Source organism: Argentina silus (assembly GCF_951799395.1).
Source record: "Argentina silus genome assembly, chromosome: Y".
NCBI classification, from domain to species: Eukaryota; Metazoa; Chordata; class Actinopteri; order Argentiniformes; family Argentinidae; genus Argentina; species Argentina silus.
In genome coordinates this window covers 20,877,145-20,893,160 of record NC_139654.1, presented here as the reverse complement: position 1 = coordinate 20,893,160, position 16,016 = coordinate 20,877,145, and the positions used below count along the sequence as shown (strand labels likewise).

The following is a 16,016-nucleotide window of genomic DNA, read 5'->3' as shown; positions in this document are numbered from 1 at the left end:
GGTTTCAGCACATTGAAGCCCAGTTCCAGCTACGAGGTATAACGCAAGATGTGACGAGGTACTTCCATGTGGTGGCGGCGTTGGATGCCTCGACGACGGCCAGAGCGATGGCACTGCTAGAGGCTCCACCGGCTGTCGACAAGTACGCCACGCTCAAAGCTTTCCTATTGAGACTTTTCGAACTGTCAGAAATGGAGAAGGCAGAGACCGCCTGCTGTCCCTCAACGGCCTAGGGGATAGCAGGCCGTCCGAATTAATGGAGAAAATGCTGGCTGTGCTGGGCTCGGCTGATCCCTCATTCCTTCTTACTCACATTTTCCTGCGGCAGCTCCCAGCGCCGGTACGCACTGCGCTAGCCAGCTCCTCCCTCTCCTCCTCCAAGGACTACCGTGAGCTGGCTGCGGAGGCAGACAGGATTTTCCTTGCCAACCGGCAGCAGTTTGTTCACGCGCTGCTCCCTACCCTGGGCGCTTCGACCCCGCCCCCCCCTTCGGAGGACACCATGGGCACCGCAGCCGCGACGACGGGTTGTGTTATTACCATGCCAGGTTTGGAGCTAAGGCTAAGCAGTGTCGCCAACCATGCAGTTTCGCGGTGCCGGGAAACGCCAGGGCCGGCACTCATTAGCAGCTATGGGTGCTGGCCGTGACTGCAGGCTGTTTGTCACCGACTCCATCTCCGGCCGGCGTCTGTTGGTCGACTCTGGCGCCCAGCGCAGCATCCTGCCAGCTCTGCCCGTGGACACCATGGCTGGCGGACACGGCCCACAGATGGACGCCGCCAATGGCACGCCTATACGTACCTACGGCACCAGGTATGTGGAGGTGTGTTTCGGTGGGCGGCGTTTCGGCTGGGACTTTGTTATGGCCGCTGTGTCTACGCCGATCCTGGGCGCGGACTTCCTCTGTGTCTTCAGGTTGCTGGTGGATGTTACGAACTGCCGCCTGATCGATGCTGTGGCCTTTGCTACATACCCCTGCACGCTTGGAGGGGTTGGCGGGCTCTGCCTGTCAAACACATTCGCCACCGGGGATCAGTATCAGCGCCTACTGGCCGAGTTCCCTGTCCTCACCACACCCACGTTCTCGTCGGCAGTGGCTAAGCACGGCGTAGAGCACCACATCACCACCGTCGGCCCTCCAGTCTACGCTCGTGCTCGGCGCCTCGACTCTGCTAAGCTCGTGATTGCCAGGGAGGAGTTCGCCACCATGGAACGCCTCGGCATCGTGCGCCGCTCGAACAGCCCGTGGGCCTCCCCCCTGCACATGGTGACTAAGGCTGATGGCGGTTGGCGCCCCTGCGGCGATTTCCGTCGCCTGAACAACGCCACGACTGCCGACCGGTATCCCGTCCCGCACATACAGGACTTCTCCGCCCACTTGGCGGGGGCCACCATCTTTTCCAAGGTGGACCTGGTGCGAGGATACCACCAGGTACCGGTCCAACCACTGGACGTCCCCAAGACAGCGGTCATCACGCCCTTTGGCCTGTTTGAGTTCCTGCGGATGCCTTTCGGCCTTAAAGGGGCGGCGCAGACGTTTCAGCGCCTGATGGACTCTGTGCTGCGGGACATGCCGTTCTTGTTTGTCTATTTGGATGACATTCTGGTGGCCAGCGCGTGTGCAGAGGAGCACCTGACACACCTCCGGCTGCTGTTCGAGCGGCTTAGCGAGCACGGCCTCATCGTCAACCCGGCCAAGTGTCAGTTTGGCCTGTCGTCCATTACCTTCCTCGGACACCACGTCACTCCACAGGGAGCGGTCCCCCTTCCCGCCAGGGTGGACGCCGTCGCCAGTTTCCCACGCCCCCGCACTGTGAAGTCCCTGCAGGAGTTCCTGGGCATGGTGAACTTTTACAACAGGTTCATTCCCCATGCGGCTCACCTCATGCGGCCCTTGTACGAGGCCCTGCGGGGAAAAGGGCCCAAGGATGACGTGGACTGGTCCCCGGGGAGGGACGGAGCTTTCGACGCGGCCAAGGCTGCGCTGGCCACCGCGGCGCTGCTGGCGCCCCCATCTCCCACGGCCCCGGTCGCCCTCACGACAGACGCATCAGACTACGCAGTGGGAGCGGTGTGTGAGCAGTGGGTGAGTGGGGCCTGGCAGCCCCTGGCTTTCTTCAGTAAGCAGCTTCGCGACAACGAGAGGAAGTACAGCACCTTCGACAGGGAGCTCCTGGGTCTCTTCCTCGCCACCCGACACTTCAGGTTCCTGTTGGAGGGCCGCCGGTTCACCGCCTTCGTGGACCACAAGCCGCTGACATTCGCCATGGCCAAAACCGCGGAGCCGTGGTCTGGTCGACAGCAGCGTCAGCTCTCTGCCATCTCCGAGTTCACCACGGACATCCAGCATGTGTCGGGCAAGGACAACTCTGTCGCCGACTGCCTTTCCCGGTCAGTCGTGGGGTCCATGCACTTGGGACTGGATTACGTTGCCATGGCCGCTGACCAGGCCACGGACTCGGACATTCAAGCCTACCGGACGGCCCCCACTGGGCTGCGGCTGGAGGACATGGTGTTTGATGACGCCAAAGCCACGCTAGTCTGCGACGTCTCCACGGGCCAACCGCGCCCCATGGTGCCTGCTGGCTGGCGGCGCCGTGTTTTCGACACCATCCACCGCCTTTCCCACCCGGGCGTGAAAGCCTCCACTAGGTTGGTGGGGGCCAAGTTCGTCTGGCCGGGCCTCAGAAGGGACGTTAGGACATGGGCTGACTCCTGCGTGGCGTGCCAGCGTGCCAAGGTACAACGCCATATCAAGGCCCCTTTGGCACCGTTTCTGGTGCCGGAGAGGCGGTTCGACCATGTCAACGTGGACCTGGTGGGCCCCCTGCCCCCCTCCCTCGGGTTCACTCACCTCCTCACCATGGTGGACAGAACCACCAGGTGGCCGGAAGCCGTTCCCCTGTCGTCTATTACATCAGCAGAGGTGGCCCGGGCGTTCATCGCGTGCTGGGTTGCCCGGTTCGGCACGCCGGCTGACCTCACCTCCGACAGGGGCCCACAGTTCACATCAGAGCTTTGGACTGCGGTGGCTGAGGGCCTGGGGGTGAAGCTCCACCGCACTACAGCGTACAGCCCGCAGGGCAACGGACTTTGTGAGAGGTTCCATCGCTCCATGAAGGCTGCTCTGCGGGCCAGCCTTACGGACAGCAACTGGGCCGACCGCCTCCCGTGGGTCATGCTCGGTCTTCGTTCTGCTCCCAAGGAGGACCTCCAGACCTCATCCGCCGAGCTGGTGTACGGCCAGCCACTGCGAGTTCCGGGGGAGTTCCTCCCGGAGGCCGCATCCCCCTGGTCTGCCGACACTCATCGGGCAGTGTCCCGGGGCGTCGCTGATGCCTTTGTCCCCATCCCAACATCTCGCCACTGCGTCCCCCAGTCCTACGTGCCCAAGGACCTGCTGTCGGCCAGATACGTCTTCATCCACCATGACAGCCATCGGACTCCATTACAGCCCCCATACGATGGACCCTTCCGCGTCCTGGAGGCGGGAGCTAAGAACTTTGTTGTGGACATGGGGGGTAAGCCAGAGCGGGTCACAGTGGACCGTCTCAAGCCTGCTCATCTGGACATTGACGAGCCGGTTCAGCTGGCCCTACCCCCGCGGCGGGGACGCCCCCCTGCCCCGGCCCCTGCCCGGGCTCTAAAGCCGCCCAGGGCCCTTGACCCCCCTCCTGCTAAACGCAGCCGTTTTGGCCGCTTGATACGGCCACCGCCACGTTGACTGTTTTCTATGTTAATTGTTCATTGATTGACTGCGTTTTGTTATGGTGAATTCTGGGGGGGCCTGTGTAGTGACCTACAAGGGAGGAGAGAGAGAGACATTCACCAGGGCATCTGTGCCTTTAAGAGAGTGGGCGGGAGTTATATGTTGGGGGTTCCGGGTAACGTCTTGCCCCGCTCAGTGTTGTTGTCAGTTGTATTTTTATGTGGAGAGTAAACAGACTCGACTTGCCTTCGCCTCCTTGTCTCATTGTTTACCGCACCTCCACAATACCATTATAAACTTGCTCAGGTGCAACCAATCAACTTCCAGATCAAACACCAGGCTAATTGCCCCCCACCTGACATCAATTGTAGTGGTTTTGATTACTTCAGAATAAAACCAGCTGTTTCTTGAGGATTCCACTACTAGAAGTGCATGGTTCTGCAAAGAATTCACCATGGTTGGAAAAGTACTTTCAAAAGGCCTCCGGGATAAAGTTGTAGGAAGGCACAAGTTAGGTGAAGGCTACAAAAAGATTTCGAAGGCTTTAGCTATCCCTCGGAGTACCGTTCAGAGCATCATTAAGAAGTGGAAGGCGTATGGCACCACCAACACCTTGCCTAGATCAGGCCGTCCGTCCAAACTGGATGACCGAGCCAGGAGGACATTGATCAGAGAAGCTACCAAGAGGCTGGGACTGGTCTGTCTGTGCATGTGACAACAATCTCACAAGCTTTACACAAAGCTGGCCTGTATGGCAGGGTAGCAAGAAAGAAGCCTTTTCTGAAAAAGTGCCACACTCAGTCTCGTTTGTGCTATGCAAAAACACACCTGGAAGATTCTGTTGCCATGTGGAAAAAGGTTTTATGGTCAGACGAGACTAAGATTGAACTTTTTGTACTGAACTCCAAGCACTATGTTTGGCGAAAACCAAACACAGCACACCACCCAAAACACACCATACCTACTGTGAAGCATGGTGGTGGCAACATTATGTTGTGGGGATGTTTCTCTTCAGCGGGGACTGGGCAATTGGTCAGGATTGAAGGGAAAATGGATGCTGCCAAGTACACCCAAATTATTGAGGACAACCTGCGTCCCTCTGCTAGACAGCTGAAGATGGGCAGGTCATTCACCTTCCAACACGACAACGATCCTAAACATACCGCCAAAAGAACAACGCAGTGGCTTAAGGATAGAAAGGTGAATGTCCTTGAGTGGCCAAGTCAGAGCCCTGACTTAAATCCGATAGAAAATCTGTGGATGGACTTGAAGAGAGCAGTCCATTGCCGCTCACCACGGAATTTGACTGAACTCCAACAATTCTGCAAGGAACAATGGGCAAATATTCTCCAATCTAGGTGTGCAAAGCTAGTAGAGACATATCCAAACTGATTGATTGGCTGTAATTGCAGCAAAAGGTGGCTCTACAAAGTATTAAATCGGGGGACTGATGACTTTTCTAACCCTGTTATTCTTGTTTTTCATTTTTTATAAATTTTCAGAACTGTCGCCTTTTGTTTTCATTAGTTTGATGTTGTATGGCTAAATTTGTACATAATTTTTTTTTAATGGGTTTTGATTTCAGGCTGTACGACAAATATAGTCACTATTTCAAAGGGGTATGATGACTTTCTATAGGCACTGTATGTCACTTAAATACTTCCAGTGTCTCAACCTTTAAACCTGTGGTCCTTTTAGGTGGCCACGTTTTGGCCAGTAATCTGTCACTTTTATCTTTCTCTGTTTGTCAGGTTACAATTATCTGCTCTGGCCCGTAACAACTCTTGGCTATTGTTTAGTTCTACTATTGGCCTTTAGGGGAAGCTGTAATGTTGTTGGGGTGACTTCCCCTTTGCTCTAGGTGTGTGTTTCTCCCTGACAACGGGGCTTTCTTCGTGAATTATGTCATCGCCTCAGCGTTCATTGGTAATGCCATGGATCTGCTGAGGATTCCTGGTCTGCTCATGTACATGATCCGGCTCTGTCTGGCGCGCTCTGCTGCTGAGCGCCGAAACGTCAAGAAGGTGAGCAGTGAACACCCACCTCCTGCTGGCTAACTGTACCTCAGTTATGATAAACCACACCACAACAAGGACGCCTACACACACACAACTCTTTTCTTGAATTGATGCTGTTCTGATCTGTTCTAATGTGTATCCTGGAAATGTATGCGTCTCTGCAGCACCAAGCGTATGAGTTCCAGTTTGGGGCTGCCTACGCCTGGATGATGTGTGTCTTCACTGTCGTCATGACCTACAGCATCGTCTGTCCAATCATTGTCCCCTTTGGTGAGCTTTGCTGTTACATGGCTCTTGATGTCAGTTTGCTGATAATGGTCTGCTATAGTTCTGCATGGTGACTGTCTGCTGACATAAAGTTCTAGAGTATATTGTGATGGTACACAGAAGGGCCTGCAGAGAATGGGACCACTGCATGGGGGAGAAGATGGAACAGGATTAGTCCCACTAAGTGTCTCTCTCTCTCCTCCCTCCCTCCCTCCCTCCAGGACTGATGTACATGCTCCTGAAGCACCTAGCAGACAGGTACAACATGTACTATGCCTACCTGCCCTCCAAACTGGACAAGAAGATACACTCTGGGGCTGTCAACCAAGTGGTAGCTGCCCCCATCCTCTGCCTCTTCTGGCTGCTTTTCTTCTCCACTGTGCGCACTGGTGAGAGGGCTCCCCCTACTGGCCATGTGTCCTAACAGCCCTCTGCCTGCTAGACTGATGGATGGATGGAGCTTTTTGTGCTTTTTGTGACATTCAGATGAGCCTAATTATTATTATTGAGACATGCAGATTGCTTGCACTTTGCATTGAAAAAGGCTGTTCTTCCTATCATCATTTCTCTGCCGTTACTGAAGATTGCTCAAAACCGACTAAATATAGGCCAAATATCGTAAAGAGCCATTTTCATTCAAACAAATTGTGTGAAGACTTAGCATTTTTTATAGCTACATTTTCTGGACAAATAACAAAAAAAAAATACATATTTGTTTACAACAAGAGGCCACTAGAAAATGTGGTAGTAACATAAAGCAATGCATAGAAATGTCTGGAAGTTTGAATATGCAGCAGTTTTCATTCAAATCCATCTTTTGCAACTTTGCATGTTAAGTCAATGGGAAAAATGTCTATGCTAATACATGGGACCAAATGGACTGTAAAATCTACTGGAAGCCAACCAACTAACTCATGTTACTCAAGTAATGTAGGCAAAAATTACAGTGACTGCAATTATCAATTTTATCTCCAAGGCTTCCCACCATAACAGTGACCGTATTGGCAGTGGTCCTAAGTGTGCTTAGCTACACAGTCTCAGTTACTTCTTCGCAGTAATCACACGTGCACGCGAACGTGCGCACACACAATTTGCTTTGCACCAACATGAACATACACAGCATCCAGCCAGGTTATGCTGCTAGCTAGAATTAAAGTAGGCCTCGTGCTAGCAACAATGGAGCTAACTAGTGGTCAACTAGGGGGACATACTTCAGTGGAGATTTGCCATAGCCAGCAAATTATATCAATGGAGAGATTACAGCTAGTATTGGCCAAATTTCCCTCAACCCATGAAAATGATATAGCCTCGATCTGCCTAAAACATCCAGTGTGACACTGTTGCAGCCAGCAAAGTAGTCCCAAGCTTTGATCGGCCCTACCTATAACCTGGCCCCTCCTAATCCACACGTTGGGTTGTAAAAGTGCATGCATTTAAGATTTCTTCTGAAAGGTATCTATGCGTAAGATACCACAGGTTTGTCTTTGGGAGGGCTGGGATAAATCATTATTGGAAGTAACAGAGTTAGTTATTCTAATAGTATGTTTTCACAGTGCACTTTTGTGTGTTTTGAGGAATAAAATATAACTTTTACAATTTAGTGGATGATCAGAATGTGCCACAACATGTTACTGGAAAAATCCCTACCAATGTGCAGTGCACTGAACATTCCCATTTGAAATAACTATGCACATAAATTGAGTAAATCAATCAACATCAATCATCATCAGACCTTCCGGTTAAAAAAATAACCTGGACATTTTTAATTTTTTACATTTAATATCCTCTAGCACTGTAGCCCTGTATAGTGACACTGGTCTGACTCAACAATGAAACCAAACTACATCTGACATGTGAAGTTCCACTAGTGCCTTCTAGAGGCTGCACTAACCCCCCCCCCCTCTCGATTTCTTTCCCTTTCTGATACTTTTTGTCTGATCCACATATCATTCTTATGAGTGATGTGCAGTTTTCCTCTGATGTTAATTACCTTCTCTTCTCTTTTCCAGGTTTTTCGGCCCCCACATCCATGTTCACCTTTATAGTTCTGATTATCACCATTATCATCTGCCTCTCCCATGTCTGCTTTGGACATTTTAAATACCTCAGTGCTCACAACTACAAGGTAACCATACAGACTCTTTCTTACTTAGTGGCACAATATACAGTTGGCTGGGGTTTAATCCCTGCACACTGACGCTGCACTTCAAAGCCGCCGGTGCACCGTACACACAGTTAGAAGTGCTGCTGAAAGCCACCACAAGGTGCTGAGAAGAGCTGTGAAGGATACTTGAAAAGAGAATGGTTTGCCTTATCAGATACATATAGAGGCAAAATCAAGTGTATTATAGCAGCTCATGAATTGCAGATCACGCATTCTCTCACAGCGCAGAGAAACAGGGAAATATTTTAGCGCAGTCCAACATGAATAAGCGTGAGTTGGCTTTAATAATGTAACAGAATGATTACAGAATGAAGTTAGGAATTTTCATGCGAGACAGTAGTAAGTATGTTGGGTTTCAGTGGGATTGAGACTGGGTAGAAAAGTAGCCTACAGGGTGCGAATGTCCACATTTTCAGCAAGGGTAGCCTTCTCTCTCATTCACACAATGTAATAATAATAATAATGATGCATTTATTTTGTATAAATGAGGGATTGTTTGAATTGTGCTCGATAAATTGTCACGCCTTTGTTAATCGGGAACGAAAAAGATTACCCTCCCCCATCAATCATACAGTATATCCTAAGATTAAAAGTTCAACTCCTGGCTGGCTCGGGAACTTGTCGTTTCAACAATAAACAATTACAAAAACACATCTCACTCCAGTCACACTGGATTTTAGGTGGCTCTAACCATCCGCCGTGCTGCTCTCTCCATCCTCTCTGGCGAGAGAGCCATAGTCGGATATTTTTGGTGACTAATAGGATACTATTAGAGAGGCTGTGTTGGTGAAAATGACAACCATTATTGACAACTAATATGGCCACGTCTCTCTTCAATGTCTCCCACAGCAGAGTCTTTTTTTTCCGTATAGCCGACTGGAATGGACATTTTATGATAGCGGACATGTATACCCCTTGGCAAATTAATACAAATGCGACCTTCACAAATCATCGATATAGGCTACAGGGTCCATCCAACTGCAGCCATGTAAAAGGGGAAAGGAGGCATGCAGCATCGCGTTATTTCCATTACAGCATATTGGATGATTGTCATTCATATTCCATTCACCCAGCTTGATGTAACATCGATAGGTTCAGGCTATTTACATACCCACCGCGGGCATGATACTAAAATTTACCCACCCTACACCCATCATGAGGCTCATGATTAGGTTCAAGATTAGGGAGGATGGTTATTGTTGTTATGAGCATGGCGTTATTTCTATTACAGCATATTGGATGACTAATTTATATTCCATTCACCCAGCTAGTGCTGTCCTAGGTTGTTATCATTAAGCGTCACAATAGGCTCTGCCAAATCCAAAGCTGATATCTAATCAATGGCAAATGAGGCTAAATCAGCTGGAAGTTTATGCAGTCGATCTGTCGGAAAATTCATACAGTCACCATGCGTTCAACGTTTTTAATGATAACAACCAGACAATGTTTGCATGTCAATGGAATTCGTTAAATGAAGAACTTTACTGTTCTAGGGTAGGAGTGGGAATTCGAATTGTATTTCTCCAGTAGCTAGATAAATTGTTGCGCTTTTGTTTGTTAATGGGAAACGATTATGAATGCCAAATACACTACAAACTGCTTGTGTTAATATTTGGAATGTCACATGCGGCCCTACCCACTGATTTACAAAGCACAATTGTCCAAAATTGTAGACATGAAGACATGCAATATCGTGGAAAGCATTCCATGTCTGACATCATTTTATGAAGTGTCCATGAAGACATGATTTGTTCTGAATTAAGGTTTATCCAAGGACATAATTTCAGGTCATCTCGACAGTCCTTTTCCAAATGCGAGGTGTTCAAACATATCCATCATGCTCAACAATGCCTCCTGGTGGTTGTTTTGGTTGTATGAATGCTTCGAGGACCCTAATTTATTACCATGATGTTTAAGAGTTGTACAAATTCATAAGACCACTCTTCTCTGTAAATGTTCTGCTGCTAAAGACCATTACTTTATCTCTTTGCCACAGATTGATACCCAGGATGTGGATGTGTTGGAGAATGGTCGCCCAGTAAGCTTCTCCCCATCCAACAAGTCAGCAGTAAGTTTAATTTACTGAGTGCTCTCAGTGTCTGGCTGTCATGCACTTTCATTGCTGCACCAAATTATTATAATTTTTAAAAATGGCATTTTTTATTGGAATTAATTGGAACCTGAGTGAATCTAAACCCTCGTCCTTCCCTTCTCCTGCTCTTTTCCAGCAGATGTACATTGCACAGGTGCTGCAGGACCCACATTCAGACGAGGTCGGCTCAAGCAGCGGTGATGATGGCCAGGGGTCCTTGCAGGACGAGGAAATTACCAATGTAAGAAACAGCCTCAATGAGGTGGACTTCCAGTCAGGAGAGGACAGCCTCATTGCCAATGAGGTGCGGCACTGACACTGCCTGCCTGCCTGTCTGAATCAGGGAGAGACTACTGGACGCACTGAATTTGTGAATTAAGCTACAGACTGAATCAACATCTCTACAAGGCATCTCCACTAAAAGACTCACAGGGATGGACTCTACACTCGCACAGGAACACTACTTACTGAAGGACTACATCAACTTCTAAAAGACTCCTCCACCTGCTTCACTACAACTCTACTCCAATGGCTTCATAAAGGAATTCACACTGACGGCACAGCAAGGACACTAACATACTTCAACTGCTTACATAGCACTCTGAGGTTGCACAACATTGCATAAGAACCCACACTTGAACACACTGATATGCACAATGACTATTTTGCCTTGTCATACAGGGGGACTAACTTTCTGTCTATATTTTCTCAACACTATTACACTTGAAGGAGAAGATTGGCGGGGTGTTTTGGCATGTATTTTACTGTCACATAAACTTGAGTTGGGTGTGCTAGAGTTTTAGCATGGTCAGGCATGCCTTGAGCTTCAGAGGGTGGAGGGATTTCCTATAATCCGTTGCCTGCACTCCGAATCTAGCAATCCCGAACCTGGACTAGAGGCTGCAGCTGAATAAGAAGATTATTAGAGAGAAGAGTAGGAGAAGAATTGTCAATTCTGCAATAGACTGCTCTCTCCACCCCTGAAAGTCTCTGCAAGGTTCTATTCCTGTGTAAAGCTGTTGACCACACTCCAAAACTAACACTCACAGTTCGGTTTTGTTTAGCTTTGGACACATTTTGATGTTGTACAACAACTCTGGATCTGTAAAATAGCTTTTTTTAAATGGTATTTATTTTTAGGCATGGTATTTCAAGCTAGTCTCAACTGAAATAGATTTCGATATCCCCCTGAAATGTGGACAAAGTTAGATGGCACTCAAAAACTGTTCAGTGTCTGGGCCACTGTTGGACTGCTGCTCCGATTGGAGCCCAAAGGTGTTGAAGGCACTCCAGTGCCCCGAAAGGACAAGCCCAGAAAGCTCTCCTCTCGAAGCAGGCTCTGCCCTGACAGGCCTGCCTCCATGTTCTCATACAAGCCTCTTTGTTTTGATGTTTATGTCACTGTCAAGAGGTTTCACTGTTTGTTTGAATATATTTCTCCAACTTCAACATGTGCGCCCCATCTAGATAGGCTCAGACTGGTTTAGATATAGGGTTATACTGTACATACTGTATGACTATTTGATGATAACCTGACTTTGAGTGAAACACTTCATTATGTATCATAGAAGTTCAAATGGTCATTGAGCATTGTAACAATTTCCCAATTGCCATTTCTCACTTGGAGTGCTGTATTGGGGTGTCAACATGTGTGGTTGTATAGAAAGGTTATCACAGTTTAGGACACTGCACTAAAATTAGTCATGGTCTTAGTTGCTGATATTTTAATCTTATTGTTCAGGTTGTTGAATAATGCTATCAATTACGACAAAATCTGATCTGTGAAAACTTATCCATTTCTTCAGTTATTATGGTCTAGTCAAGTGTGTTTTTCCAACTATACATTCCATTTACAGAACCACTGACTAGCTTTGTTTCATCCAGCTTTCATTCATCAAGTGATGTCTATTACAGTTGTCATTTAGATATAGTTTCACTTCTGTTCAAGTTTTGGTTTCACTTTATGGTTAAATAAAAAAAGAAAATCCTTTCCTTGAGTTTTTTTTACCGCTAATTTGGGTAGTCACTTGACCATATTGAGCAGCTTTTAATGTGATCTCTGTTAGGCTCATGCAGTAGCCAAGGAAAAGATATACATCGAGCAAGTAACACATCTTATTTTAGTGTAGTGTCTGTAAAATAATGATCTCACTCAGGATTTATCCATTTTTCTTTTATTGTAAGCCATTACATTTGTATCAGGAGTTTCATTTTTATTTTCTGACAAAGACAGTCCTCTGAGTATGGTCCATTTGACACAGACACAGATATTGTAATTATAAGTAAGTAATTCAATGGCAGTTGTAGCAGCCTATAGCTATGAGGCTATAGAACAGTTTTGGATCTTAATGTAAAGGGTCTGTTTTTTAGCTGCTCATAAAACATTGTGGGAAATATGCACTAATTTCACTTTTCCAGATATGATTGGCACTTAACATTAATGAGGATATGCTACATCTCCTCATACATTTTGTGGGTGTGATAGAAACATAATGATGCTGAATTGTGATATGCCTTTGTTTGTTTGATTGTCCCTTTATGGTGTGTAGATAACTGCTGTTTGACGACTCCTTTCTATTTGGTGTTCCCTTAGGCATGACAAGGTGTTTTTTATGATGACCAATTTGAGCTATCATTCCTCATGTGAGTTTCTTTGATACTGTACCTCTCAAATGTATGAAACGGAATGTTTCTAAGAATATTAACCTGCATAGTCTATCTCCTGTTCTGAAGGAGAAAGTAAAGATTTTGTAAATCACCTAACATGCTTATGAATGTAATTAAATTGTTTCCTGTGCCCCCCTAAAAGATACAATTGAAAGCTCAGAGGTAAAAGTACACCACACAAGCTGACGGTTAACATGTTCCAGAATAGCTTAGGTGCTGTACATGTATCTGTGCCTACTAACCGTTGTGAAAGCAAATTGTAGCACAGGCCCACTTCACATTGTACAAATGTGGACCATGAAGTTGACAATTGGTCTATTGACACCAATATTTTGCATGTGTATTTTGTCCAGTGTCATAATCATCAAGCATAAGCCTATGCTAAGATATCGTATCTTTTAACTCCCCCCCCCCCCCCCCCCACAAAAGATTGTTTATAGAAGGTGGAACCGCAAACAGGCCATCTGTGTATAAAGCCGGAATTGTTTGCAGTTAATTTGTACAGTTCACACACATTCAAATTTGAATGTCTTTTTTAGTTGTCTGCCTTTTGCTAGATAGCATAGGAATAATGTCAGAATCGTTTGTTTGCTTGACAATGTCTCATGCTCCCCTATTCTTCTCAAAGGGCTGTCTGTATAACAGATTTATCTGTACATCTCCTCCAGTTCCTTGAACAATAAAATCAATATTTAATCAAACCTTTGATTTGTGATTCCACATTTTAGAATTACACATATTTGTAATATTATTCTTGACAAAACATAGATTGATTATAACCGTGTGCGCGCATGTGCAAATAGCCTGCCCTGACCAATGACTTAGAACTAGGGCTGTCAGTCGATAAAAACAATTAGTTGATCAATTGTTTTCCTATGAATCTGATGTGGAAATTGTTTTCATCTTTTTTTGTACTTTAGAATTAGTTGATTAATCTGTACAGCCCTACTTAAAGCCCATGTTTCTCTGATATTGATTTCATTTGACTGAAGCATCTTGAAATTGTAAAATATAATTCCCTTGGTATTCCTCTGTATTTGTTCATGAAAAAACAAAGAGAACAATACATTGTCTGTTTTACAGGCTTTCTTAGAAAGTAATGACTGATCTGTGCACGAGATTACACATGATATGACCAAAGAACAAGACCTTATTCAATAAGGCTTTTTGTAATGTCTCATGCAGTTATGTTCTCTGACATTAGGCGTCTTAGGCGACGTGGAAAAAGACAAGCAGACAGCTTCTTGTGCCCAGCGTTATTTTATTTTATCATGTGAAGTTCTTCAAGCTGGAAGCGTTGCTTATATGGTAGGGCACAGCCAGGTGCTGACAGACCATCCATAAGTCATTTCACTTTCATCATGGACGAGGCAATAGCAATTATTGTGGTATCCCTTGCAATGTTTTTGAGATGTTTTCTATTGGCATTGATTCCACTTCTGTTTAAACTTTCTGAGGTAAGCTTTCTATAGCGTTCCTCTTTACCCATGCATTCCTCAAATTTGTTTCTGTAGGCTACATACATTTGAAACGTTAAACAAATGATTAACACACCCTTTGATAGCCCCATGTGTGACTAGACTTACTACTTTTTATATTTGGTTGTTGTAGAAGTCTAGTCACAGATTGTAGGCACAAGTCACTGCATCCCCTGTACCTACTCCTAATCTGTGACTACACTTCTACAACATCCAAATGTAAAAAGTAGTCAGTCTAGTCACAAATGGGGCTACCTTTGATAGTGTGTCTAAAATGTTTCTACAATCATGCATAGGCTTCATTCCAGGCCATGATCAAAGGTCAGTTTGAGAGCATATTAAGTCATGCTTTTTGCTATTTAGATCTTTTTGTGGTGACACCAGGGCCGGTTCTAGGAATGCACATATGAGGGGGCAGTCAGAAATGTGAAGGGGGCATTATGCGTACACATCATGTGCCAGCACTTTTTTTTTTATAACAGTGTTTTCTTCACGGCATGGGCTGTTAGCTGTGTGTCCAGCCCTCAACCTGGAGAAGTGGATTGCACTCTGTCAGGCCTCTACCCTAAGACCTGTCCAACTTGGGTGTCCCACCTGAAGACTAAAGCTCCTGCTGGTATAGATCTTAGGGTCACTGAGGCACACAAACCCCCTGACCACAATAAGGTGGCAATCCCTCAGGGGGAAAACTGAAAAATAAAAAGTAAAATAAAATATCCTTCATCCAGATTTTAACAACCAACAACATAACATTTATCTTAACTGGATGGTCTAATTCTCAAATACATTTGAACCTAAAGGAAAGACTTTTCACTATAATCAATATTTACAAAACTGAAAGGTAGTAGTTTTTGGATTTTTATTTATTTATTAGCAACTTAATAACTAAAATCTCCTCCTTTCTCTCCATCTCACTATTTTTTCTCTCCACTCCACTCTACAACTCCACTCTACTCTACAGCACCAGTCTCCTGTTTCTCTTTGCAAAAACTCTCACAAATTCATCCATATCCAAGTTACTTGTTATGGACTTCTCATGGGCCAAGATCACCAAATTTCTCTTTCGCTTGTGTAGCATGGTGCGACGATAGGGGGTTAGGACCCGTGACAATGTGGAGAAGGAACTCTCACACGATGCCGAAGACACACCAATTACCATGGCTGTTACATACAATTTATGTAACTCGGGAAAGGCTTCCTTGTACTCCTGCAGGTGTTTACAGACAGTGGATAGGTCTGTTTCATTTGGACATTTCTTGAGCAACATCTGTTTTGCCACAAGAATTTCATTTTTTAGATCATCTGCCACAGTGCCAGCCAGCACAGCCAGAGGATGCAACAGGGTTGAATCTAGAAATACGCTGGATTTGGGTGCAAGACTAGATATGGCTTTCATCAGCTCAACGTTCTTCTGAGAAAATCTATTCTCCATTTCTGAAATGGCCCTGTCAAGGATGTTGAGCAGACATCTTTTCAGAGACTGAGGGGGGGAAATGGTAGGATCATCCGAGTCTGTATGGCCCACAGATGAGAGCACAACACTTTGACCAAGGCGTTTGCTCATTGTCCTCCTTCTCTTTGGAGGCTGTGAATCATCCCCAGCAGCTGACTGAGATGACT

The 16,016-nt window shown here is 46.4% G+C and overlaps 1 protein-coding gene across 6 annotated transcripts in view; it reads left to right on the top strand.

Annotated features, from left to right (window-relative positions):
• Nucleotides 1-12,240, top strand: part of LOC310824268 (CSC1-like protein 2) — a 50,629-nt gene extending 38,389 nt beyond the window's left edge. For 5 of the 6 annotated variants that reach the window (XM_083697120.1, XM_083697122.1, XM_083697118.1 and 2 more), the window contains 6 exons: nt 5,572-5,734; nt 5,893-5,998; nt 6,217-6,384; nt 8,005-8,120; nt 10,156-10,227; nt 10,388-12,240. In XM_083697120.1, the coding sequence (XP_083553246.1) occupies nt 5,572-5,734; nt 5,893-5,998; nt 6,217-6,384; nt 8,005-8,120; nt 10,156-10,227; nt 10,388-10,567 (805 nt within the window). In that variant the 3' untranslated portion in view covers nt 10,568-12,240. The remainder of the gene's footprint in view (nt 1-5,571; nt 5,735-5,892; nt 5,999-6,216; nt 6,385-8,004; nt 8,121-10,155; nt 10,228-10,387) is intronic. The other variant, XM_083697119.1, reaches the window with a different exon arrangement.
• Nucleotides 12,241-16,016: the final 3,776 nt, after the last annotated feature.